The sequence below is a fragment of the Lepisosteus platostomus genome, chromosome 23 (assembly GCF_059453375.1).
Source record: "Lepisosteus platostomus isolate fLepPlt1 chromosome 23, fLepPlt1.hap1, whole genome shotgun sequence".
Lineage (NCBI taxonomy): Eukaryota > Metazoa > Chordata > Actinopteri > Semionotiformes > Lepisosteidae > Lepisosteus > Lepisosteus platostomus.
Genome location: NC_142633.1, coordinates 435,283 through 461,521, shown reverse-complemented (window position 1 = coordinate 461,521; position 26,239 = coordinate 435,283). Strand labels below are relative to the sequence as shown.

Sequence of the window (26,239 nt, the reverse complement as noted above, 5' to 3'; positions counted from 1 at the left end):
TTTCAGTTCCTCTCCATGAGTTAGTTTGTGTAATGCACATGAAGACAAAATTCATAGGAAGACGTAATTGCTGATTATCACCTCATTTATTATAATTGTAATACTTTAGTAAAATTGAAATTCAGAATTGCGTGTTTACTAGGCGCAAATGTAATGGGATGTAATGGACGTTGTTATTTCAAATCGTTTTCACTGAGATGTTATTTTGTTCAATCTGTTTATATGTTATCTACCCGTAGAGTCTACATTCAGTTTTGATAGGTAACTTACTACTTTTGTCTGTGAAATACAGCGAGAGGGAGCTCCCTTTGCCTTTCCTCATTCGCACCAAAAGCCACTGATGAGGAAAAACGAGTTGAGTTTATTTAATCATTTCCCTCTTCAGGTAAAAAGTGTATAAAACACGACTGTTATTTTCAGAAAACAGTTATCAATTATTTGTTATTATGGCAAAAGTATTTTCCGGTCATATTTGAGTGTATTTGTTAAGTCATACTGAGTTATTAGAACAAAGTTAGGAGCGCGAATCCTCGTGGTTAGCATAAAGGCAATGTATTTGGTACGTTAAATGTGAATGTTTTAGCGATTAGCAAATTAGTTCATGTTCGGTAATAGCATTAGTTTTATCTCGCTGTTCCTGGTTTTCTATATTTACTAGTGTTTTTTGTATATTAATAAGCAAAGTGATATCGCATTTATATTGCCAGTGAACGTTACGTTTAAAAAAATTAAGAAGCATTTTTAACTTTCAACTTATTTTCTTTGTTCATAATGTATTACTGTAAACTTCATTCTATATAGATTCGCACTAAAAGCCACTGATGAGGAAACAACGAGTTGAGTGACTTATTTAATCATTTTCCTCTTCAGGGGCGCTACACAAACAATGCTTTTGTGAGTCTTTTGTTTTTGTTCGAGGAATGCAAATAATTGTAATACTTACCTAAACCTTAAAATTTAGAATTGCGTTTCCTACAGACCATACGAAATGTACACGAGCAGGCAGACAAATTATACCTCTGATTTCCACTGCACGCACATGCGCATTTTCAAAGGGGATAGCGATTTCCACAATATAGTGAATTCGATACGACACCGGCCACGTATGGTTCTAATTTTGGTGTCTTGTCTGATCCCGAACTGCGCTCAGTAACGTTTATTCAAGAGATTGTATTTGACGTTTTATTATCACAAAATTGAGGGCAGCAGATAATGAGAGATGCGTGCTCCGATTTAAGAATAGTTTTACATGAACTCTTGCATTAATCAGTTAGTATGTCCTGTAAGTAAAACGTGGAAATTAATTGTCAATTGCACGAAATTCACACACACGATCAACGTAACTCACAGGTGATTCAGTCTTCTTGGTTAGGTGGCACTAGCAGAGCAGGTGCAGTGAGGTTTATATCTTGTTGCAGAAACTCCTCTTTTAGAAGCCGCTGCAGCGCTAACGAATTACGTCATCATGCTGCGCGGATATTTTACCCACATGGTAGTAATTGAATCTGTTGCCTTAGCCAAATCATAAAGAAAAAGCCTGAATTACTAAAATAAATCCCTTTTCCTCGTGAACTTGACGTAATGACGTCTAGCCGGTTGTGTTGATAAAAAAAGAAGAAAGTTCTTGTGTTTAAACTCCGCAAGCGTTTGCTTCTGACCGACTCTGAAGAAGGATGGCGGAGTGCTTGTTAAATCTGCAAACCCAGCTTCATTCTTTCATCGAGATTTTACTCAAATCGATCGTGTATGAAGTTTCAGAAGTTTTCCGAAACAAAATGTGTGAGTCTGAGGACGAGTTTCAAATCAAACTCCACAGCATCTCCCAGATTATGGTGAGGCGGGCCGTATTTAAAATCACACAGTGTGTGGAGGACAGTTTCGGGAGTGAAATGGCGCTTCTGAAGAAGGAAAACGAGAGCCTGAAGTGGAGATTACAGTTGTGGGAGAAGGAGTCGGGAGCAGGAGGAGATCTGGGACAGACAGATCATGCTGGACACACGCTTCCCCGTGAAGTCGCTGCAGAAATAAAAGAAACGGAGACGAAACGGAAGCTGTCAGGTCAGTGAAGTGACTTGTGTGAAGTCAGTGTGTGTGTTTAAAAAGGTCTTTAACTTCGTCACAGGTGAGAATATAGTCGAGAGATGCAGAGTGAAGTGAGAAAGACTTGTGTGATGTAGCAACAGGATTCTTTACTGAAAACTGAACTGTTGTTGTCCGGTTATGGTGCTAGAAACAACTCGTTCAGATTCAACAGTTGGAGAATCAGTGTATAATCCGACGTCATTAGACTATATATATTATATATATATATGGTATTTACGTTATATTTGTTTAGATTTTTATATTTTTACTTGTGATTATGCATATAACATTTATATAAATCGGTTTAAAGAGTACAGTCCTGCATTTAACCCCCCCTCTCTCTGTGTAGTGTAAATATACTGTAGTGTCCAATCAGTCTGTACAGTGTCTGTATTAATCCCTTTCTCTCAGTGCAGTGTTATTGTATTGTAGCGTCCAGTAAGTGTGTCTGTATTGTTACAAAAATAGTGAAAATCAGGAATTAACCGAGCAGTTAAGTCAATAAGTAAAATAAACGTTCAAAACCCACAACTAGTAAGTATTTTCTGGCAATATACCTGAGCAGCTGGTATGATTAGAGGCACGTGAATATTTTCTCTATTTTCTTCTGTGCCAGCTTTGGTGAGAGGAGTCATAATCCACACGTGTATTTAAACAAATATTCATAACAATGACAAGCCACAAACTACACACAACAAAACATGCAACATGCAAGTTACAGTATCTACAGTATTTACAAACAAGGCGTTTCAGAAGCCTAACATTCTGGTCACACTTGAAAACACCTGACTGCAACTAAGCATTTAATATGCTTAATATTAAATGCTCTTAATATGCATACGGAGGCCACACAAGAGAGAAGCTGCCTTCTAACTAAATGCGATGCGACCTGCAGTTAAATCTCCCCTGCACCCTGGATGCCACAAGAAATGGGAGCTAGGGCTGGGCGATATGGCCAAAAACATTATCACGATAAAGATTTTCATATCAGTAGATATCGATAATTATCACGATAAATGTCAAATCATTATTTCTTTCAAGTTTAAAGGCAGATTTTTTCTCCTGAGTGAAAGTTGAAGAAACCAGACAGTTAATTGGTAAATTCAACAACTCTTTATTTTAAGAACACAACAAAAACTTGCCAAACAGCAGAAACATTAAACAAATCTGAGGTTAGAGGGTATTCAAGTCTTTTTTTTATGTCAAAATATGCATGAGTAAAATTTACTAAATATCTTAATAGAAAAATTAAATACTGCAGTGTGATAAAACAAACATAGAAGATGGCTCAGACAGACTGCAAAGTTTAAAGTGCTCTGTTTTATGTCTGATCGCAAAAAGCCAAAATATCTCCAAATTAACGAAGTTGAATGACCTTTTCTGTCGACGATGTCGTTGGCAACACTACATTTGCTTCAGTGTCGCTCATTTCTTCACTCTAACTACAGTCCTGTCAGCCACCACCGTGTGGGTAAACAACACCATGTTAGTTGCCCGGTCTGCAACACGCACACGCACTCGCACAGTATTTTGTGCGTATGTGCATATCATGCGCAAAGCATAAATATATATATCTAACATTTATCAAACTTTTGTTAAAATTATATCAAGGAAAATTATATTGCAATAATTATCGTTATAGAATTATCGCCCAGCCCTTATGGGAGCCTATATCCCTTTCCATAAAAATGCACCCTAAACAGGAAAGATCTTTCTAACTGAGGTATCCTTTAGCCAGAAACCTGAAGTTCCCTAAAAACACAGAATAACATGCTCTCTCTAGCAAGATTCAAATACTTGGCTCCAGTCAGGTTTGTTTTGGATGATCATGAAGTAGGAGCTCTCGCTTGGCACAAACTTCAAGTCCCAACTCCTCCTGACTCCTCTCTTTTCTCTCTGCTTCTCCTTGTTTTTTCCTCCTTTCTTTCCGCTTTGTGCTCTTAATGTGATCGAATATTGTGTGTTTAACCTCTCTCTCAGTGCAGTGTTAATGTAATGTAGTGTCTAGTCAGTGTGTTTGTGTTAACCCTCTCTCTCTATTGGATCTATTGGATTCAGAACCTACCAGGACAGAGACTTGGATTAAATCTGTTTTTTTTATTTTATAATTATTACTTTCAGTTCCTTTCACATTATCTGTGTTCAGACAGCTTAAGTGTGTTTGACTTTGTGGCATATACCATGTCTGAAAATGAGCTTTGATTTCTTTGCTCTCTAATTTAAATTTTAATCTTCTTTTGTGTGAGTATTATTTCCTTCTGAGCACTACTCTCAGCCCATGTTAAAAGTCATGTTCTCTTGTCCTGTGTTTGCAGGGTCAGAGGCCAGTGATCTCCCTGATGCTTGGGAAGGGGCTCCTCTTGAACAGCAGCACAGTGAGGAGGAGTGGGGCTCCATTCTGACAGAGCTCACTGCTGCAAAAGGGAAAGAGAAACTCGGTGAACAGCAAACAGAGAGCAGACAGAGTGTCGAGGATCTGGACTCTGTGCATATGCTAAAGACAGAGCCTGAGAGTGAGACACCTGAGCTCTTAGTGTCTGATGACTTTACAGAGAAGATTAATCTGGTCTCTAACAACATTACTGAAAGTTGTGATAAAATGGAGTCTGTGTCTGTACAAGAGCTTAAAGCAGAACCGAATGACATTGATCTTACAGAGCAGAATATGAAGCTCCAGTTGGTATATACAGAAGAGCAGCAGACTGGTGAAGAGAACATCACTGAGCAGCACACAGAGAAGAGTCAGTACAGGGAGGAACAACAGCGACAACTACAAGGTTTGATAATATCAAGGCCATGTTCTGTTAAAGTGAAGAGACTGTCATCGCAGAAGTGGTTTAAACAATTGAATAATCCCTTCGTATCTAAGAAATTTACAGAGAAGATTGATAATCTGGACTCTGTAAATATTGCTGAAAATTGTAATGAACTGACCTCTGCCTCTGCACAAGAGATCAAAGAAGAAGTGAATGAGTTTAAAGTAACAGAGCAGAACATGGAGCTCCAGTTGATTAACCATACAGAGAATGAGAATGATGAATCTGGTGAAGACAACAGTACTTGGTTACAGCACACAAAGAAAGGTCAGTACTGCTAGGAACTGGTAAAGGAAAGACAACAGCAAACATTACAGCCCGGTAGTGGTAATACTAAGACCATGTTCTATGAAAATGCAGAGACTGTCTTTCAGTGTTAATCTAGTCCGCAGTTTTTGATTTAGTCATAGTCTTAGTTATGTCAATTATAGAGACTTATTGGTCATAGTCACTTTCTAATCACCTTCATTTAATCAAACTTGTTCCTTTGTAGCCTACGCATACTGACACAGCTACCTACTTGAACACATTTAATGTATTCTAGTTGACTGAATGAATTTGGACTATAATTAGTCTTACTTTCAGTGGACTAAAATAAAATTAGGTTTTGTCACATTTTAGTCAAAACGTTTGCTGCAAGCAGGGCCAAAATTGTTGTGCAAAAATAAAGGGCAGCAGCTGAGAGTATGTGTGTTGAAAGTCGTCTTTATTTCATATGCATATGGAAGTCTTGCGTTGGGACACAAGACTTCCATATGCATATGAAATAAAGACGACTTTCAACACACAAGCTCTCAGCTGATGCCTTTTTTTGGCACAACAACCGTATGAAAACAAAGGAAAGAACCCTTGTGCTTTTGAACTTTGTGGACAATCTGACAAGAATGAATATTGGATTGTGTATTATTTTTTGATCGTTTGGGATCATTTGGAGATAAAAACCATAAGCTTTAGACTAACATGGGAATACTTTTGGTTAGTTAAATGACTAAAGGAGCTCGGGTACTGCTGTGGTGTTGGTACTAAAAGGTGAGAGCTTGTTTTCTCTATCTTTTGAGAACTCTGTTTTATTGTTTACATCTTTTCAATATGTCATTATTGACTTGACCTTCCCCCTTTGACATCACACAGGTAAAGCCCAGAAGGGGCAGAAGAGAAAAATGTTTAGTGTTCCAGAAGTCATAGAAGGAATTTCTCAAGGGGATTCAGGAGCAGAGTCGGATGACGGGCTCTCAGGACTGGAGAGTGCGGATTCGTTCTCGGAAGATGTATTCAATGATGGACTGGACCCACTGCTGGATTTGTAAGTATGCAGTTTAGAGAAAAGGCTTTTGAACACTTTGGAATTATCTGGATTTATGCATGAATGGCTCCTAAAATGTGATCTGATCTTCATTTTAGTCATAATAAAGTCAGTTTTATTTATCAAACAACATTTTACATTGCCATATATTTATTGAACAAACTGTTAGTGCCTTGCGACCACCCCCTACCAGCCTTAAGTTAGTTTCCTTAAGATAAACAACATTGTTTTTAAACCTCTCCACATATTTTCTTACATGCAAGTATTCTCCAATATCATCACAACAAAACCATAAAGTTTGTTTCCACAGCTGTGACACTATTGTGCAATAAACCAGTAAATTAATGAACTAGCACGAACCCCAATAAAAACACCCCAATAAAAACACCCGGCCAGCACAGCATGTCAATATCATACATTTTTACCTGCAAAATCGAAACAAAACTTATAGCATATGAAAAAGGACAATCTAAAATTCAAATTTCAGATGTATTTCAAATCCAAATGTGACTGTGGAATATGTACATAAAAAAAAATATTTTCCTCAGTGCCACACCGTACAAAATGTGCTCAAATAAATAAACTTGTTGCGCATTCTACTTTTTTACAATGAAAACATAATTAGAAAGCTGAATCTTGCCAAAATATCAAAACCATTATTCTTACTGTTAAAAAACGAAGGAATCCATGACTTGACCATCCAGCCAAGTTTTTGTAAAAAATACATCCCTCAAGAGCTGTCAAATCTTGTAGCTTTCAAATAACGCAACAGTTTCTCTGTCTTTTTGCTGCTTTAATTTGTGGAAAAGGTTGTCAATCAGTGAATTTTGACCACTAGAAATTTAGGGTGGGTCTTAAGCTGCCCAATGATAAGTTGGAGCAGTCTGAAACCAGACAAAAAGGAGCGCATCTTCCCTTTTCTTTTTTGGGTTTAGCCAAAAAAAGTAAAAAATGGCAAGCAGGGCACCGAAAAAAGCGAAAAAGACTACGGTTGCTCAGGTACTTGAAGAAATGTATCTGGGAAAAGAGTCGGGAGAAGAGTCGGATATGCAGTCAGGTCTGGTCAGCGCGAATTCCTTTTCTGAAGATGCCTTTGATGAAGGACTGGATCCACTGCTGGATTTGTGAGTATTTTTATTTATATAATCCAGACCTTTGCTATTATTAGTTCTAAAGTTGTTATTGATGTTTATATCAAAAGTTATCTGTATATATGAGAATGAGAAATGTATATTGTAAATATGAGAAAATTGTCTTTTTGAGTCTCATTGGAAACAAAGAAGTATAAGGTTTGCAAATATTGTCTGCAAAGAAAAAAAGTCTTTGCATGGTTTTTTTTACTGCAAATATTGGAAGGTGATCCTTCAGAGTCTCTTGGACAACACAGACAAGACCTAAAGTTTGGCTATTATAGTTTCAAGTAAATAATCTTTTATGTTTCCTTGTTGACTATTTGTAAACATCTGAAATTGCTGCTTCTTGCGTCTCGGTCTTCATAAAGTTTTTAGACATATTAAATTTATAAATCACTATTCTCTGTGAGTTTTTATATTGCATATTTGAGTTTTTTTTAGAAGATCGAAGGGGTTCCTTGGTCATTCCTAGCACTTAAGTGTGAATAAACAGACTCATCTGCAAAATTTGCCTCACCAGGCAAAATTTGCTCATTCTCCAAGACCTTGGTCTGCAGCTCAATCATTACACATGTGGAGTGCTATCCTATTGCCTTGTCACCTAGCAACAAAGGCTGTTGGTCAGTAAAAAAATAATGAAACTCATTCGTAGTTTCAGTATTTATCTCTAATTTCCTTTTTTTTCCAGTGAGGACATCAAAGAACCACCTGCCCCCTCAACAAGTGCTGAGGTTCCTCAGCCAAAGAGAGGGTGCAAGATTCCCACTCCTCCTTCCAGAAGCACTCCACCCCAGCCCACAAGACCTGTTTGGGGCAGGAAGAGCAGAAGCCCCCCCCCCCCACACCTGAAGACATACTCCCCACTAGATTTGTTCCAGCTGTTTTTTAGCATGACGGTTATGTGCACACTGTGTAATAACACACACAATGCAATCAAACGAAAGGCATGGGGTATAAAATCAGAGTGGCAGCCGGTGTCCATAGTGGACTTGTATAATTATATAGGGATTATGATTTTTATGGGGCTCCTCACTTCTCATAATATGAGAGATTATTGGAGTCCTCGGGTGCCCTATAATGTTCCTTTCTGCCAGTCGATTATGACCCAAACAAGATTTGAGACCATTTCCTGGACACTACACCTTAGTGATCCAGAGGAGGACAGGGAAACTTGCCTTAAAAAAGGGACCCCAGACTATGATCCCCATTTCTGCTTTAGACCTCTGTTAGACTCCATCCTAACTGCCCGTCAATCGTTTTATCAGCCACGACGGAATCTGTCTGTTGATGAAAGAATGGTGGCCTCAAAGACAAGAATAGGCTTTAGGCAGTATATGAAGGGGAAGCCCACTAAGTTGGGCTTCAAGCTGTTTGTGCTTGCTGATGCTTCCACAGGTTATAATAATAATTGCTTACACTTATATAGCGCTTTTCTGGACACTCCACTCAAAGCACTTTACAGGGCATGGGAACTCCCCTCCACCACCACCAGTGTGCAGCATCCACCTGGATGATGCGACAGCAGCCATAGTGCGCCAGAACACTCAACCCACATCAGATATCGGTGGGGAGGAGAGCAGAGTAATGAAGCCAATTCATAGATGGGGATTATTAGGAGGCCATGATTGGTAAGGGCCAAGGTTACACCCCTACTCTTTTCGAGAAACACCCTGGGATTTTTAATGACCACAGAGAGTCAGGACCTCAGTTTTACGTCTCATCCGAAGGATGGTGCCTGTTTACAGTATAGTGTCCCCGTCACTATACTGGGGGCATTAGGACCCACATGAACCGCAGGGTGAGCGCCCCCTGCTGGCCCCACTAACACCTCTTCCAGCAGCAACCTTAGTTTTTCCCAGGAGGTCTCCCATCCAGGTACTGACCAGGCTCACACCTGCTTAGCTTCAGTGGGTTGCCAGTTGTGAGTTGCAGGGTGATATGGCTGCTATATACCTGTGATTTCTCAATTTACACAGGAAAATCACCCTCTGCCACAGGAAAAGGGCTGAGCTATGACTCAGTCAGAGTTTCATACCTGGGTACAGGTTATAATGTTTATGTAGATAATTACTTCACCAGCTCAGCCCTTTTCCGAGACCTATTCAAAATTAATTTTGGCGTGTGTGGCATTATGAGAGAGAACCATGTGGGTTTCCCCCGCAGAAAACAAAACACCCTCCCTAAAAAGGTTGAAAGGGGCACCTTGCACTGGATAAGGTGTGGTGAGCTACCAAGAACCACCAAGTGGATGGACACATGTGAGGTGACCATGTGTAGTACCATCCACAAGGCATACAGTGGAGATACAGTCCAGCGCAGGGTAAGAAAACCCAACGGGTCTTGATGGGTTCAAGCCATTCCTATCCCTGACACCGTCAAGGACTACAGTCGGCACATGGGGGGGGGTGGATTTGTCTGATGCTCTCATAAAATACTATAATTTGACCTACAAAACTAGAAAATGGTACAAAAAACTGTACTTCCATTTCATTGACGTTGCAGTGGTGAATGGTTTTTTGCTACACAAAGAATTGGCAGAGTCAGAGCTCTCAGGCTCTGACTCAAAAAATTCAGAGAGGAGCTTGGTAGTGTGGGGGTTGAGGATATTGCGATAGGAAAACAGGAGGCATCAACAAGCACAGCTGCAGCCTGTTTTCCTAATGCAATCTCCCAAGGGCGGGTGGTGGACCTTTCAAGGAAGGCAGTGATAGGGTGGAAGATGTGTTGTCTGCGCAAAAAAAAACATAAGAGAAAAACTCCATGGAAATGTGCAAGGTGTGATGTGGCATTGTGTCTAATTGTTGAGAGGAATTGCTTCAGGGAGTGGCACCAGAAAAAGAGGAAATAGGGCACATTTTTTGTTGTATTTGTATGTAAATGTTTGTTTTTCATTTTTTACATTTCTTGTTTTTTTTACACTTTTTGTTTTGAGAATGTAGTAAAAACCATCATATAAAAGGGTCTCCATGTCTTTCCTTTTGATATGTTTTCACTTTGGATTGTAAAGGAAAATAAGGTGATTGAGAATTGTAATGTTTATGCAAAGTACAATATCTGAAATAACAGAAAATGACATCCCTACTAAAGTTTGTTCATAAAACCCAGGTATGGTTGGCCACCAATATTGGCACAAATTCAGTTTGGAGAGGGTTTGGTTGTGTAAAAACCCACGCAGAGATTTTTGACTGTTTATCACAAGTCTCAGATTTTTATGCAAAGTTGTAGACGTATTGGAGAAGGCCTGAACAAAGGTATAGTTACCTACAAATGCTATAACTTCAAAATTTGACTATGGAAAATAAAAAAAACAAAAGCGTTTTGTGTTTTTGGTTTTCTTCTGCATTTTCAACTCTAGGGTGTTTACTGGGTCAGGGATATAAAGGTTTTGATGGATCAGACTTGATACCCAATGGGTTACCTTGAATTCAGACTCTCTACAAGGCCTGTTCTATACATGTTTTCCAATTAAATGCAAGATATATAGGGGGTACCTGCTTCCAGGTGGAAATTAACCTTGTAGATCCCGTGACAGTACAATCAAGGTCATAGACGGAAAAAGTATGTGAACCCTTAAATTTAGTAACTAGTGGAACCTCCTTTATTGGCAATAACCTCAACCAAATGCTTTTTGTAGCTGCTGATCAGGTATTTTGGCCCATTCCGTATACAAAACTGTTTCAGTATATTTTTGGGATGTCTAGCTTCAGAACACGCCACACCATCTCAATGGGATTGAGGTCAGGACTCTGACTTGGCCATTCTAAAATACAGAATTTCTTCTGTTTGAGCCACTCTGTTGTTGGTTTACTCCTGTGTTTTGGATCATTGTCATGTTGCATTGCTCAACTTCTTTTGAGTTTTAGATCACAGACAAATACCCTGACATCTATTTGTAGAATTTCCTGATATAACTTGAAATACATTGGTCCCTCAATGATTGCAAGTCGTCCAGGCCCTGAGGCAGCAAAGCAGTCCCACACCTCTATATTCCCTCCACTGTGCTTCACAGTTGGATGAGGTTTTGGTGTTGGTATGCAGTATTTTGTTTTCTCAAAACATAACGCTGTATACCTTTACCAAAAAGTTCAACTTTTGTCTCATCTGTCCACAGAACATTGTTCCAGTAGTGCAGTTGAACATCAAAGTAGTCTTAGCAAACTTAAGATGGCCAGCATTGTTTTTTTTGGAGAGCAGTGGTTTCCTCCATTGTAACCTCCTATCAACACCACTGTTGTTCAGTGTTTTTCTTATGGTAGACTCATGAACACGGATATTATAAAATTCAAGATTCCAGCAGATCCTTAGCTGTCACTCTAGGGTTCTTTGTCATCTGTTTGAGGATTGTACGGGGGAACAACTCTTCTTCTGAGGTCCTCTGAAATCTCTTTTAATCAACCCATATTGCACTTCAGCAGAATTCTGTTATGAAGAGCAGGTAACCAAAAATCTTTTTTTTTGTTTTGTGGCAGGGCAGGTCAAACCCACACGTGAATTCATTGGAATACCTGACTCCAATTACCCTCCTTTCAAGAGGTCATTATCCTAGAGGTTCACATACTTTTTCATCAATGACCTTGATTGTTTCAGCCATTTGTTCAATAAAGATATAACATTGTAAAATGTTGTGTGTGCTTGTTAAATAAGATATGTCTTTATCTATTATGACTTGGATGAAGTTCACATCACATTTTAGGAGCCATTAATGCAGAAATCCAGATAATTCCAAATGGTTCACAGACTTTTTCTCATAACTATAATTGTGTCATCTCCACCATCAATATGTTTATTATAAGTTTAAAAGTTTAATTGTTTTTGTTGCAACAAGTCATCATAGAGCAGAACTTAGGACTTAGGTAGGAGGTTAAACCTAACCAGGAGCAACTATTGGGTATATTGAAAGTCTGGAGAACTATATTGATAAGTATTCATATATAAGTAAATCCGAGTGTAAAAATAAGCGATCATATCGAGAGATTTTAAGCTCAAGTGAAGCCGAGGAAGTTAAAATGGTGTCTGAACGTGATGTGAACTTTCTTCTTGAAAAAGTTGCCTCAATTTCTGAAAAGCTCCAGAAATTGGATCTGCTACAAAAGTTAGAAGGAAGCGGTAACTTAAAGTAATACATTGGTTGAGGAACTTCGAAATGAAAACTCTAAACTTCAAAAGAAAGTGGTTGCACTCGTTGAGACATTGCAAAAATTGCTAAATGAAAATACACATCTAAAGGAATCGGTTTTAAATTTACAGTGTCAGAGCATGAGGAAAAATATAATAATGGCGTTGAGAGAGCTTCATGATCATAAAGGGATAGGTGGGGGAAGGGAGCTTGAGACAGCATTTTGGAGGCAACACTTTGGAGGTCTGTATATACAACATTTTAACATACTCTCACTCGTACACTGTATTTTTTTATGCTTAATGGATAATTGTCTTAACATTCTGACATGGAATGTTAAAGGTGCCAATAATATAACCAAACGCTTTAAGATATTGAATAGTTTGAAGAGGTTAAAAACAAGTCGCATTCCTCCAAGAAACTCATTTGAAAATTGAGGATGTGCATCACATCTGTAGAAATTGGGTTGGACAGGCTTTTGGATCTGGAGTTTTATCAAAAAAGGGTGGGGTTGCCATTCTTATTCATAAACTTGCTCCCTTTTCACTCAAAAGCAAAATAGAGGATCAAGATGGTAGATTTGTTTAACTGGTAAATGGAGCTCCAAGTTAGTGATTTTTGTTAATGTATATGGTCCTAATTTAGATGACCCAATATTTATTACAAAGATAGAAACTGAATTAGTAAGGTTTGCAAACATGTATATTATTCTTGGAGGAGACCTCAAGTAATGTAATAGTAATGTATACAGATGCAGCCATTAAAAATGGGTGAGGTATTTCGCGGCATACCCCGGTGGGCATGTCGCGGTATCACGCAGTTCACGTGTGTCACGTGGCTAACTATCCGGCGTCGCCTTGTAAAACCGCCAGGGGGAGCTTAACCTCTCATGTACAGCATTTGAGCCTTTAATTTTGAACAGTGTATTACAGCATGTTAATAATCAGTCATTAAAATGTTGGTATATTTTATGAAAGCAAGATTGCTCAGTTGGACAAAAGTACACAACCTACCTTTATCAGAAATATTTATGCATCAAAGCCTTTACTGAAGATATTACTAATAGTATTAATAATGGATGACTTTGGACAAGCTGTATACTCAAAGTATAATTTCTTTAGCACATTTGTACAAGCACTTGGAATCTGTCCAAGCCATACTTTGTCAGGCATTTTGTTTTACTTCAACGGGCGTAAAAACTTCCTTGCTTTTAACAGGGCGTTTCATAATTTCTAACTACGAAAATGATTTAAAATGCGACACCTATCATTCAACTAGAGCTTAAAATATCACAAGGATCCTCAAGAGCACAGCAAAGAGTGTATTAAAAGAGACTTGTATTTATCAACGCTTTCTTTTCCGTATACCAGATTTTATGGAACCACTTCAGAGGGGTGTCAGCCAGTCAGATTCCAGGAATCGGCACTTTAAAGGAAAAATACACACCGGTATTCCATTTCTCCCTAACGATTTTAAGCATCGAAGTATTTAACTAGCATGTGAAATAGCGTGTGAAAAAGTGGTAGTTTTAAGCTTTTCTGCTAATATAATATGGAATCGCGTATCTAAAGAATTCGTGTGCTGCGACAGGGCTGTGTAGGGCTGTTTCGCCTGCCTGTTCATGCGAGCTGTCTTGTAGCCTACTGGTCTAGGTGCGTGACTACCAACTGGCAGGTTGTGTGTTCGAATCCAGCTGGTGCTGGACTTTTCATTTTTATTTATTTATTTTTTAATCGCGTAACATTAACATATTACCGTATGCAAACTGTACTGTATACAGTATGTATATGTATATTTAATGTCTTAACTGTGCCCGTTTAAGTATTGAATATTCATATCTAATTTTACCACTGAAGGGAAATCTTAGTAGCTGAGCATAAAAAGAATAGGAGCATACTGCAACGCGTGTGAAGGCCATAAACTATATTAATTTTGGAACATAAACATACAGTATATGGCTGGTCTCGGTACTTTAAAGAAAACATACACGAAACATGGTTTCATTATGACCAGATTCGGTCTTGAGATATTTTTAACTTGATTTACAGTATTTGAGAGGTATGTCTTAACACCGATACTACAGTACGTAAATACTGCTCACGTATATGTTTCTAGGTTTATATTATGCATTTCATACGGTCAAATTACTTTTGAGCAACTAATAAGAAGCGCGAAACGGTATGCCCAGGGCGTTTTAGTTTCGTTTTGTGCTGGGACTCTGCTTTAACAATGTCGCCGTGGATTGATTAGAGATATCAAGTACATACAAGTCATTTTTTAAATGTTGTAGTTTGTCTTGTAAAAATGTTACGAGTACATCATCTATCAACAATTAAACAGGTTCTGTTTCCATATTGCGGATTTTGGTTACGTAATATCATTTTCTAAATTTCACGTTGTGAATATATGATTTGGGCAAACAGAGCCGCAAAGAAGTACATTATGGGTTGTTGGGTTTTTTTGGCAGTTTTATCTAGAACAAGCGATGCTTAAACCTTTGTCTGATTCTTGTGAAACTATCCACACGACAGTTACAGTACCTAGGAGTTGACTTCAGTGATGTCACTGATGGGATGTTTCTAAAAATCCATCCTCTGTAAAACGTCTTCTCTAGTTGTCCTGCATATGTATTCACTAATGAAGCTGTGTGTTCTAAGCCTGGATCTCTACATTTCTATATGAACCAGCTTAGAGGGCTAAAGACAGCTTGTGTTTAAATTGAGTGTAAGGCAATTTATGCTTCTAAAGTCATGGTCAGCATTTATTATTGTACTGTGCTGTAAACTTGTTCTGTGCCAAGTCACATTATTTTATAGCGTTTTTATAGCGTTATCAAATCCGGTGGCGCTGTGTGTTAGTTTCCTGACTCCCATGTCACATGGTCTGTGATTGAAACCTGTAAAACCGGTTTAATTCGTCACAGCCAGCACTCCGGTTGTAAAGTAGAAGCAGGCGAGATTTCCAGCGAAAAACACCCCCCCTTCTTCAGGTGTGAGGGTCTTCTGCTCAGAATGAAATGCTAAAATGTAATGTAGGCTCTGAATGGGTTCAATTATGATTTGGGCTTGATTAAGGTCGCTGCCTTTCATCTAAAACCCTACTTGAATCCTTCTAAACTAAAAATCAGTGTTAGTGAGTTCTAAATAAAGAGGTATCCAGGTAACAGTGAAACAGGCGGACAGTCTGGGGAGATCGCCCGTTTCCCATGTAAATAGTTCCCTGGTTCCGCACCCCTTGGTGTTTCTCTCGCTCTCTCTCGGGTCACCTGATCATTAGCTCGAAAGATTTGAGTGCTTTGTGTATATTCTAATGGTAGTGGGGGCAGGGTGTGTGGGAACAGGTTTGGTTGAAATTGCATTGGAGATCTATGTTCTTCACACCTGAAACATTTTCTCTGAAAGCATTTTCTTCGCAGTTTAACCGATCTTGTTACAGCATGTTACAGTTTACTATTATTAACCATATTAATTTTAAGTGCTTAATGTAAAATCTTGTAAAAATATATTTTCATTGTTCAAATATACATTAAGTCTGACTATCATATAATACGTTAAATACAAAACTAAAGAAAAAATAGGGTTAAATATAATTCAAAATATTTTGCTAACAATGTTAACTGTTTATGAATAATAAAATGTATTAACTAAGGAGTAGGATGGCACAGTTGTTAGTATGTTTTTTGTTTTGTTTCTTTTTCATAAATACAACAGTAGTACCTGATGTCTCAGTGGCTTTCAAAATTAAATTATGCATGCAAACCTGTGAACTAGAAAGATAACTAAGATATCCATCCATTTATAATGGTGGCAAAGTGGTTAGCATTGCTATCTTGCAGCACTGGGGTCCTAGCTTCAATTCCTGCCATCCTGTGTGTGTGGGGTTTACATGTTCTCTCTGGGTTACATGGTTTTTCTCCATATGTGTGATATGACTCCCTCTCGCACTCCAAAACATACTGGTAAGTTAATTGGTTTATGGGAAAACTGGCCCTGGTGTGTGTGTGTTTGTGTCTGTCTGTCCTGTGATGGACTGGCGCTATGTCCAGGGTGTATTCTGCCTTGTGTCCGTTGCTTACTGGGATAGGCTCCAAATCCTCTGTACTGGATAAAGAGATTAGAAATGGAAGTAAAGGCACTGTGTGGATGGAACTATACACAGTGTTAGAAACCCACTATGAAATGGCAGCATCTCACTGAGAATAAAATATTTTATAGTGCTGGCTTAAGGAAACAGCCTTTCCACCTCTCTTGCACATCAGTATCCATACCTAGTTATTTAAACAAATTGCCTCTAATTATAAACATCTTAATATGCTGGCTCTGTGGATCCGCATCAGCTATGTTTGCCCATTCCTTCAATTCATGTGCAGAAACTAAGAACTAGAGAAATCAAGAAAGGCTTTTTTTCTAGAATTAATAAATGCACATCCTGTTCACTGGGGAAATTAAATCCACACTGAGCAATCTTCAATATGTTCAGAATATGACAGCAAGAATCCTATCAGGGATGCATTACACCTGTTTTCAAGTCCTTGCACTGGTTACCTATCAGATTTCGAGTCAACTTCAAAATCCTTATCCTCCTTATATACTGTCCTACAACTGTTATTATTGATCACCGAATTATTGTACTTGACATGACTTCATTCAGCCTTTCCTGAACGTCTATGACAGGCAGAGAGAGTGCTGTTTCTGGTGCGATCTTTTGCAGCTGACATTTCACTGTTTTAAACGAACAAGAAATTAGATTGCTCATAAATCACTTATTCTATATAAACACAGCGTAATTGCCCTCCGAAAATCCTCTTTTTCTTGTTCGTTTTAGAGACCTTGATCGAAACTGATTTTAGATGTCAGAAAGGATTTATTTTCTCTGTATTTCCTACATTGCTTTGTCGAGATTTTAACTTTATATCTAACTTTATATCTAGGCTCAGATTTCAACTATAAATCGTACAGTAATTAATAGCAGTAAATACTGATGTTTTGCGCCCTCCTACCACAAAAATATATGTTTAAAAAAATGTCATGTTCCCATAAAAAAGTCATGCCTTGGAGTATAGACCCCCAAAGGAATGCCATAGACTCAAACTGCAAAATAAACACATACAGAAAGAAAGTATTTGTATTGTAATTGCAAATCCTGGTACTGTATGAGTGATTGGTATGACTTTCCTCATTACAAATCTCTTATTAGAATTTAAATTTCTCTGTAACTCCAGGTCAGAACAGAGAAAATGTAACTGCCTTAAGGAGTTTACGATTATGAAAAATAGAAGGATAAGCATGATACGTATGTCTTCTGTCATTTTCTAAGTCATGTTACTGAGCACCAAATCTTATTGAGAATATGAATCCATTTAAGGTTTATACCATTAAAGTAACGGTTTATTCCATGCTGAAAATGTTTGTAACAGACTTTTTTGAGGCCTGTTTAATTGTGTCTGAAGTCTGATGTTGTAAATTTTATTGTTAAAAAGATCCATGAAAATGTCACTACTAAAGTTAGCTGGTACTGTTGGTATTGTAAGTGGCAAGCAGAGCTCATATTTTAGATTTTGTGTAGTTGCTAGCGTTGAACTGTGTGTTGGATGCACATGAATTGAAGGAATGGGCAAACATAGCTGATGCGGATCCACAGAGCCAGCATATTAAGATGTTTATAATTAGAGGCAATTTGTTTAAATAACTAGGTATGGATACTGATGTGCAAGAGAGGTGGAAAGGCTGTTTCCTTAAGCCAGCACTATAAAATGTTTTATTCTCAGTGAGATGCTGCCATTTCATAGTGGGTTTCTAACACTGTGTATAGTTCCATCCACACAGTGCCTTTACTTCCATCCATTTCTAATCTCTTTATCCAGTACAGAGGATTTGGAGCCTATCCCAGTAAGCGACGGACACAAGGCAGAATACACCCTGGACATAGCGCCAGTCCATCACAGGACAGACAGACACAAACACACACACACCAGGGCCAGTTTAAATCTAACCTCAGAACCTTTCTTTTCAGAAGACTTAGTGTCTGTATCTGCTTCATTTTCTAATTTTGGTAGCACCTCTAACTGCTTGTCTTTCTTATATGCATTTACTTTGTAATCTGTGGTCCTTTTATCTGTTTTTACATCTTCTGTATTGCTTTGAGATGCCACCTTTAATGGTGATATATCAAATAAAGTTTTTTATTATTGTTATAGGGAAACATGATCAGATTTTCCCTGGTTCAGAAAAAAAGATCTAAAGTATACTAGTTTGTCACTCTTCTCATTCCCTTTGCTAAATGACTTTTCATACTAATCTGATCAATCTAACTGGCAGTTTTCTGTGCTTTCTCTATCCTGCTAGATTTGCAATTATTCTGAAAATTTTCATCTTGAAATAACTCATTTCTAAATACCTTTTTCACTGTTAACATCTTGCAGCAACTCTGCGACAAAATATACACTCTGACAGTTCATCCTGCTACCAACATTAAATAAAACAAATCTTAAGATTTCTATATTTATGTCTTTATTTAGTGGTTTCATTAGTGACAAAGGCTAAACTTTCTTGGGAAAATGTCTTTTATGTGTTGCGGAAAAAACTGACTTGCTTTAACAAAATATGTTTACAAATCCTTTCACCTGGCATTTTCGTAGTTAGAAATTATGGAACGCTCTGTTAAAAGCAAGGGAGTTTTTATGTCCGTTGCAGTTCTTTTGCAACATGAATATAATTATATCGTTATTAATTTCTTGAGATACGCGATTCCATATTATATTCCCTTTTAATCAAATTCTTAAAGTATGCTTGTTGACTCCGGTATCGCGTTAGTTAAAGACTTCGATGCTTAAAATGTTTAGGGAGAAATGGAATACTGGTGTGTATGTTTTCTTTAAAGTACCAAGACCAGCTATATACTGTATGTTTATGTTCCAAAATTAATATCGTTTATGGCCTTCACACACGTTACAGTATGCTCCTATTATTTTTATGCTCAGCTACTAAGATTTCCCTTCAGTGGTAAAATTTAATATCTACAACGGGCACAGTAAAGACGTTTACAGTAAGTCTTTCTAGGACAGACCAACGGACCACGAGTGCCCCTGTCGGTCCACCAATCACGCACCGCGGTATTTTGCGTCATCGCACGTCACGATGCACGACGCCGTAGCCAATTACCTCCGGTACGTGTCTGTACCGCGCACTTTGAATGCCTGCATCTGTAGTAATGAATCCTAGCATAGAAAAAATGGGAAACAAGTGAAAAAACCTTCCAAAGCAGCCCTAGCACTTCACAAATTGATCAATATACATAAGTTATCAGATGTATGGAGAGTCTTCCATCCCTCAGAAAGAGACTACTTTCTTCACTGATAGATCCTTTTCCAAAATTGATTATTTCTTTATTTCTCAAAATATCATGCAACACACTAGGGATGCAGTTATTCATCCTAGAACCATCTCTGATCATAGTCATATACAGTTAATACTTTCACTACCTGACATAATAACACTTTTAGGAATATGGAAAATTAATAACTCCCTACTACAAGAGGCTGATTTTAAAAGGCAAGTAGAGCAGTTAGTTCAAAATTTTATGGAAACCAATCTAAATTCTGTCTCTGACCCCAATATTATTTGTGAATCACTTATGTGTTGTTTAAGGGGAGAACTCATTAGAATTCCTACTTTTCATAAAAAGCAAAGGGAGTCAAAAGAAGGTTGCCTACTCACCAAAATGAAGGCTATACAGCTCAAAATTATCAAAAAATGTTACGAACAAGACTGGGCTAATCTGATGCAAGTACAGCTACAATATAATGAGTTATTAAGAGTAAAAAAAAGAGTTTGCGTTAAGTAGAGCACAACTTATCTTCTGTGAAGAGGGGGAAAAATCAGGGAAAACGCTTGTAGCCAGGTTAAAAAAGCACTGTATGCCCAATACTACTAGCAGCATCAAGAAAATGAATGAGTCAAATACCCAAGATCAGAAAGAAATAAGTTCAACCTTTGTTACTTTGAAAAACTATATTAATCTGAAGCCTCTAGCACGTTGGAAGATATGCAGTGCTTTCTTGAAGATACAGAGTTCCCAAAACTTAGTACAGAAGATAGAAACATTCTTGAGTCATCTCTCACTGTATCAGAATGTCACAAAGCGTTTTTCAGGACCCTGCGCAGACAGCAGAAGGGGGGGGCTGGATAGGAGGCAGGTGCACACGATCAGTTAAAATGTGAAAGAGCCGAAGCGCCTTTAAAGGGGAGGGATTACAATCGTGACACAGAAGTTAGAGAAGCCATTGCTTCCTTTTCTCATAATAAATCACCTGGACCCGATGGATTTCAGCTGAGTTCTGCCAGACATTTCAGTCCATACTTATTCCAATCTTACTGCAAACATTTAATAATATGTGGTTAACAGACACGACTTCACTATCATTTAGGGAGTCTCTAATAACCCTTGTATATAAGAAGATCCATCATTGTGCAGTAGTTACCACCCAATAAGCTTTATGAACTTGGACAATAAGATTCTAGCTAAAGTACTTGCTAATCAGTTATATAAGGTGCTACCAAAAATCATACATCCAGATCAAACAGGATTTATGAAAAATAGATATTCTTCAGATAATAAAAGAAAGCTGTTTAATTTGATTTATCATGCTAAACTCAGTAAATCAACATCAGCTATATGCACACTGGATGCTGAGAAGGCCTTTGACAGAGTTAAATGGAAGTACCTATTTAATGTGCTGTAATTGTTTGGTTATGGCCCATATTTTATTAAATGGGTTGGAATCTCATATCGCAGTCCACGGGCATCTATAGTTACTAAAAGCTGTATCCAAACCTTTTTGTTTATATACAGTAGAGGCACCACACAAGGGTGTCCTCTTTCACCTCTACTATTTAATTTAGCACTTGAACCTTTAGCCTGCAAAATAAGAGCATCATTACAGATAAAAGGTATAGGTGTTCATAAATATGTCTATAAGATTGCTCTATATGCTGATGATGTTATACTGTTTTTAACAGATGTGCACAAATCAATCTCAGCAACAAGTAGACTTGTTCAATAAAATAAATGGGGACATATTCAGATGGAAATGTTTACCAATGTCCATGTGAGATAGAATTAATAGTCAAGATGTCAATACTACCTAAAGTAAATTATACACTGAGAATGCTACCAGTAGAGATTGACCAGAAATGGTTTGAAGTACTGCATAAAATGATTACATCTTTGGTCTGGAAAGGGAAAAAAGCTCATTGTTCTTTTGAAAGACAGCAGAAAATAAAGGTGGGCGAGACCTACCTAATTTTTACAATTATTACTTGGCATTTGGCTCAGTACAAGCAAAGGAGTGGTTAAAATTAGAAATAGAAAAGGATTGGGTACAAATTGAGCATGATACAGCATCGGAGCTAGGTATCTCCTTAGAAAGTTTGTATTATAGCAAGGCGTGTCCTTAATCTTTAATTGAAACAACAATTGGTTCTTCTTTTAAAATATTAAAATAATAATTTTATCTTATGATGCTTTACTATCTGTACATCAACCATTGTTTAGATCACCAAGACTAACTATACTGATCAATTAATTGGTCAGTATGGATTCAAGTAGGTGTTAGTAAATTGGGTCATATGATTAGAGATAACAAATTGTTGTCCTTTTCTGAATTATCTCATCAAACATCTCTTACAGTAAAATAATTTTTAAAGTACTTAAAAAACTTAAAAGTTTACTTAAAAAGTCTAAAACCTTTCCATTAAGTGAATTTAAACAAGAACTGGATAATTACAGCAATAAACTATTGCAAACTAATATACAAGTAGAGGCTCGAACATTTTATAACCTTCTTAATGCAAGGTCAGACAAGTCTTTTGATAGGTGTGCATCTCAGTGGATAGCTGATCTCTGTGTAGGGTCAGAGGAAATAAACTGGGACACTGTGTGGCATAATGTTAGTTATCCATTTAGAGCTATACATAAAAAACTGCTTATGTACAAAATTTTAAATAGACTCTATTATACCCTAGAAAAATTGAAAAAGATGAAGTAGCATAATACAGGAATGTGTTCCAAATGTAACACACATAAAGGATATTATTATACTTATTATGGTATTGTCAGCACATACAGTCATTCTGGACCTCCACAGTGGGGAAAGCTCTCAAGCACCTAAATATCTCAATTCCACTTACTTCCATTACATGTATCCTTGGTGATTTATCAACAATTCAATATAAAAATACTTTTTTGACTCTCTGTATTATTGCTAAAAAATAATATTGAACGGTACAGGACCATCGTACAAAGAATAGATTTAGGAGGTTGTATCACAAGTTAAATTTGAAAAGTCTTCATATAATTTACTGGGGAAACGTAATGAGTATAGGAATGTTTAGGGCCCATTAGAGACATACTTGAATGGCACTGGATGTTAAGAATAGTAGGAAGTATATAATTTACTGGGGAAACGTAATGAGTATAGGAATGTTTAGGGCCCATTAGAGACTGGCACTGGATGTTAAGAATAGTAGGACGTTTTTTAAATGATCTTTTTTTGTGAATGTAACTTTTTTGTTATTGTCTAAAAATAAAAAATAAAAATAAAGTAGTCCTCCAAAGTTGATGGGTGGGTGGAGTTGGGTTTAAAAAAATAAGAAAAAATTGTTGTGTATTTCATGTTCCTTGGGAAGCTGACAATAAAGTGCAGAGAGCAGACCATTGATACTTGCAATTACAGGCAGGCAGATTTAGCTCTTTCTCTGGGGCCTTGGTCTGTAGTTGGATGATTACATATTCAGAGTGTTGTACTATTGCCGACACTTTGTCACCTAATAATTAAGTGGGGGTGTAGGGGGGCTAAAAAAGAAACTGGTGCTATTCTGCCAGACAGATTGTCTAAAAGCTCATTGCCAGTTGTTCAGTGTAATGAAATTGTTATTCTTATTTTCAAATTTTGTTTTTACATTCTATTATTTTAGTGAGGACATTGAAGAACTCCCCATCCCCTCAACAAGTCAGTGTACTCAGAGTACTGACAGTCCTCAGACAAAGAGAGGATGCCTGATTCCCACCCTGCCCCCTCAGCCTGCCAGAACAGTACCCCCCACAGCCTCTGAGCCTGAGGGCAGGTGGAAAACTGAGAAAGAAGAGGACGTGGAACCTGTCCAGTTTCACTTCTGTCCAGCACGGATACCTGGGGCCCAACTGGACACCTCCAAGAAATACTCCCCCCTCGATCTGTTTCAGCTCTTTTTTAGTGTGAATGTTGTACAGAGCATTTGTACAAACACCAACAAAAATGCTAAAAAGCGAAGGGCCCAAGGTATAAAATATGAGTGGAATCCAGTGTCTATAAAGGACATGTACCAGTTTATGGGAATTTTGATTTTTATGGGGCTTCTAACATCTCACAACATGAGAGACTACTGGAGTCGTCAGGTGCCCTACAATGTTCCTTTTTGTCGCTCCATCATGACCCGGAAAAGATTTGAGGCCATTTCCTGGACACTGCACATTAGTGACCCAGAGGAGGACAGGGAAAACGATAAGAAAAAAGGCACCCCAAAATATGACCCCCTTTCCCGGCTCAGACCCCTCTTAGACTCCCTGCTGCTGGCCTGTCAGTCTTTCTATCAGCCCCGGCAGAATCTTGCAGTTGATGAGAGGATGGTGGCCTCAAAGTCCAGAATCGGCTTCAGGCAGTACATGAAGAGGAAGCCCACAAAATGGGGCTTCAAGCTGTTTGTACTGGCTGATGCCTCCACTGGCTACACTTGTGATTTCACCATTTACACAGGCAAATCCCAGTCTGCCTCAGGAAAAGGGCTGAGCTATGACTCCGTCATGAACCTCCTCAAGGTTTCGTACCTGGGCATGGGGTATCATGTTTATGTTGACAGTTTTTACTCCGGCTCAGCCCTTTTCCGTGACCTCTACAGACTGAAATTTGGCGCCTGTGGCACAATTAGGGAGAACCGTCCAGGGTTCCCCAGCACAAAGGAGAACACTCTCCCAAAAAAGGCTGAGACAGGGTGCCTGCGCTGGATCAGATGTGACGAGCTGCTGTTTACCAAGTGGATGGACACCCACGAGGTGACGATGTGTAGCACCATCCACAAGGCGCACACAGGAGACACGGTCCAGCGCAAGGTGAGGAGGCCTGATGGGACTTGGCATATGCAGGCTGTGCCTGTCCCTGCTCCCGTCAAGGCCTACAATCAGCACATGGCAGGGGTGGATCTGTCAGATGCCCTGATCAAGTACTACAGTTTAGCACACAAGACCAGAAAGTGGTACAAAAAGGTGTTCTTTCACTTCATAGACATTGCTGTTGTGAACAGCTTCTTGCTGCACAAAGAGATGGCGGGGCTGCAGAGCTTTCAGGCTCTGACTCACAAAGCTTTCAGGGAGCAGCTGTGCAGACAACTTGCCAGCCTGGGGGCTGAGGAGCAGCAAGGGGGGACAGTGAGCCCTACAGAGATGTGTCTGCCTTCTGCCATCACAGAGGGGCTGGTGTTAGACCCCTCTAGGAAGGCCTCGACAGGGCGCCGGGTGTGTGCTCTGTGCATGGAGAAGAAACAGAAAGTGAAAACCCCCTGGAGGTGTGAGAAATGCAACATTTCCTTGTGTCTTATTGTAGACAGAAACTGTTTTAAGGAATGGCACCTGCGGATTAAAAAGTAGTACTTATTTTTATACAAACTGCATTGCTCTGGTGTACTTTGTCTTCTGTTTGTTCCGTGTTATGTTTTGTTTTTATGTAAATAGAATTTTATTTTGTACAGTTCATGATCATTTTTTCACCTTTTTTTTAGTAAAAACTAATATGAAAAGGCACCTGTGTTTTTCTTTGTGATTTTGTCAGGGACAAAATTGCTGTTGTCTACTTGCGATGTAGGAAGCGTCTCATTAAACTGAAAAACTGAATAAGGAAGAAATAGAACTGCTCTTAATAGATTTCTTGTACACAAGAGGACAGTGCAATATTAGAGTAACTGTGTTCTTGTTTTATTCAGACTCATTCTCAGGTCTCCTTTATCATCAAATAACTGAAGCTGAGGAAGAGCACTATGAAAAATACTCAAACCAACAAGCGAGCGCGTTGGTTGCTCTTGATTTATTATTATTAACCAGAAACATCCATCACAATTGGTCACATGTGTGATTATGTAAATTCTCTACTACAACAGCACCAATAAAAGACCTTCTGAAAGGAATAAAGCACTGCAAAACTGAATTTGTGAGAATCATATTGGAAATTCTAAGTGGTCTCTTGAGATATTGCCTTTTGAAGAAGGACAATAAAATGTGTTTGCTATTTTTTCCTGTTTTTTCTTTTTGCTATTTATCTCTGGTGTGTGTTCTGAGTAAGAGATACTCGAAGTATCTCTAGGGTGTTCTCTTTAATTCAAGGCCCTAACCAAGTCTTTGCTGTTTATGCTTTCCAAGATATTTCAAAATATTAAAGAGTACATCCATTCCAGGAGGTCATTGACCTAAACCCTCCATTTGGGGGCGGAGGTGGAAAGGGCTACGTTCCAATGTAAACCAGGGTTTGCCATTATTATATCTAAAACGAGTCTTTGTGGGGATACAACTGTTCTCACAAAAACTGATGAATGACATCACAGTGTCCATATATTCATCCAGCCTGTTCGTTGCATATTTATAAATGTCCTAGTCTGTGCATTCTTAACAGCTCTGTAGCTCTACTATGGTTTCGCTTAACCGTAATAGCAGTAGGTTTAGCAGATCTTAGTTTTTGTTTATATGACGGTATAAGGTGGACCAACAT

General features: G+C 38.3%; 1 protein-coding gene across 4 annotated transcripts; it reads left to right on the top strand.

The window, feature by feature from the left end:
• Positions 1 to 224: 224 nt before the first annotated feature.
• On the top strand, positions 225 to 25,766 carry LOC148641874 (uncharacterized). 4 transcript variants are annotated; one of them, XM_088616819.1, is made up of 5 exons: positions 225 to 385; positions 1,817 to 2,058; positions 4,398 to 5,165; positions 6,030 to 6,201; positions 23,424 to 25,766. In XM_088616819.1, exons 2-5 carry the CDS (start codon positions 1,830 to 1,832, stop codon positions 25,126 to 25,128), a joined length of 2,874 nt encoding a protein of 957 aa, XP_088472945.1. In that variant the 5' UTR covers positions 225 to 385; positions 1,817 to 1,829; the 3' UTR covers positions 25,129 to 25,766. The 4 variants fall into 4 exon arrangements, with proteins under 4 accessions (XP_088472945.1, XP_088472943.1, XP_088472944.1 ...); XM_088616817.1 differs by having other exon boundaries at positions 802 to 2,058; XM_088616818.1 differs by having other exon boundaries at positions 225 to 894.
• The last annotated feature ends 473 nt before the right edge of the window (positions 25,767 to 26,239 follow it).

What these genes read in the sequence shown, in the direction of transcription:
- LOC148641874 (XM_088616817.1), top strand. Translation starts at nt 1,674, where the DNA reads ATGGCGGAGTGCTTGTTAAATCTGCAAACCCAGCTTCATTCTTTCATC. An exon ending in GTTACAGCACACAAAGAAAG is followed by an intron (nt 5,166 to 6,029) that starts GTCAGTACTGCT and finishes GACATCACACAG; the next exon opens with GTAAAGCCCAGAAGGGGCAG. An exon ending in CTGGACCCACTGCTGGATTT is followed by an intron (nt 6,202 to 23,423) that starts GTAAGTATGCAG and finishes CTATTATTTTAG; the next exon opens with TGAGGACATTGAAGAACTCC.